This window comes from Orycteropus afer, unplaced genomic scaffold, assembly GCF_000298275.1.
Source record: "Orycteropus afer afer isolate SDZICR_OR568_19922 unplaced genomic scaffold, OryAfe1.0 scaffold00032, whole genome shotgun sequence".
Classification (NCBI taxonomy): Eukaryota; Metazoa; Chordata; class Mammalia; order Tubulidentata; family Orycteropodidae; genus Orycteropus; species Orycteropus afer.
The window spans coordinates 8,650,676-8,652,153 of NW_006921619.1; the positions used below are offsets into that span (position 1 = coordinate 8,650,676).

The window sequence follows — 1,478 nt, forward strand, 5'->3', positions numbered from 1 at the left end:
ACCATAGTAGGTCAGGACATATGGTTGTCTGATTCAAAATGGCCCAAACCAATCCATTTCAGCTCACTAATGCCTGGGATATTGATCTTTATGCATTCTATTTTGTTTTTGACAACCTCCAATTTTCCTAGATTCACACTTTGTACATTCCATGTTCTGATTATTAATGGGTGTTTGCAGCAGTTTCTTCTTATTTTGAGTAGTGCCCCATCAGCAAATGGATGTCCTGAAAGTTTACTCCATCCACGTCAGTAAGGTCAATTCTACTTTGAGGAGGAAGCTCATCTACTGGCACTATATCACACAATGCTTAAGGGCTATTCATAATGTATTCCAGTAATATTTCAGATGGTTTCACTGCTATTCATGAGGATTTCACTGGCCAGTACTTTGAGAAGTGGATGGCTCCTACCTTCTTCCGAATCTGTCTTAGTCTGGAAGCTCTGCAGAAACCTGTCAACCATGGGTGACCCTGCCGGTATTTGAAATACCCATGGCACAACCTCCAGCCTCAAAGCAACATGCAAACCATCACAGTATGATGAACAAGAAAAGGATCAAGACAGGGAAAGAAAGATGACAGTAGATGGGAATGTTCCTGGAGACAAATTTTCTAGATCCTGTGGGAATTTGTCGCTGGATGGTGTAAGAGTTTCCTAGGAGTGAAATAAGAAGCAAGGGATAAGGGGTAGGGGGAGGTGGTGGTGGGAACGGGTAAGATAACAAACAGCCACTGGGAGCTGCCTTACCTTGATAGAGGCACCAGCAAATCTAGCCAGCTGTTTAATGTGTGCTCCCTTCTTCCCGATGATGGCACCCACTGCCTGAGTTGGGATGAAGAGATTCACAATTTCCTGCTCTGGATACTAGAAGAGCAAATCAAGACAGAAGACATCATTCCAAATGGGGTTTCTTATTCAGACACTCTACAGTTACCAACAGTCTACTATGTGCCACATAGTGGGACAGCTCTGTGTCCAAGGAATGGCCAAAATGGTACACAGGACTTTTCTGTAAGCATTTGCTCTCCAAGTGTAATACCAGAGGAATGGATGTGACCACAGGCAGTACATGTGACAGTCAACATGCAAACTCTTCCTAAGTATCCCTGAGTTTGTTAGATCCAAGAAGCTCTGTGTTCACAGGGTAAGGCTTCAACTCATGTTCTAGAAAACTGAAGAGGGGGCACTGAAGAGGAACTCACTTTCAAGCTCACATATAGAAAAGGAGGAGGATGTTTTTACTTCTTAAAATTTTATTATGGTAAAACATATACAACAAAATATTTGCCATCTCAACCACTTTTATACATACAATTCAGGTTTGCATGTTTTTTTTTTTTAATTTTATTTTGATTTGGGTGAAGATTTACAGAGTAAATTCACTTTTCATACAGCAGTTCACATATACTTTGTCTTATGTCATTGACCAAAATTTACAATGCAACAGCTCCCCTCCCACTTCCTCCCCATAGTTAC

General features: G+C 41.3%; 1 protein-coding gene across 1 annotated transcript in view; it reads right to left on the reverse strand.

The window, feature by feature from the left end:
• The window catches only part of IGF2BP2 (insulin like growth factor 2 mRNA binding protein 2), a 281,047-nt gene that overhangs the window by 17,173 nt on the left and 262,396 nt on the right, over positions 1-1,478 (reverse strand). Inside the window, exon 12 of the mRNA XM_007935966.2 lies at positions 750-866. Within this exon, the coding sequence (XP_007934157.1) occupies positions 750-866 (117 nt within the window). The remainder of the gene's footprint in view (positions 1-749; positions 867-1,478) is intronic.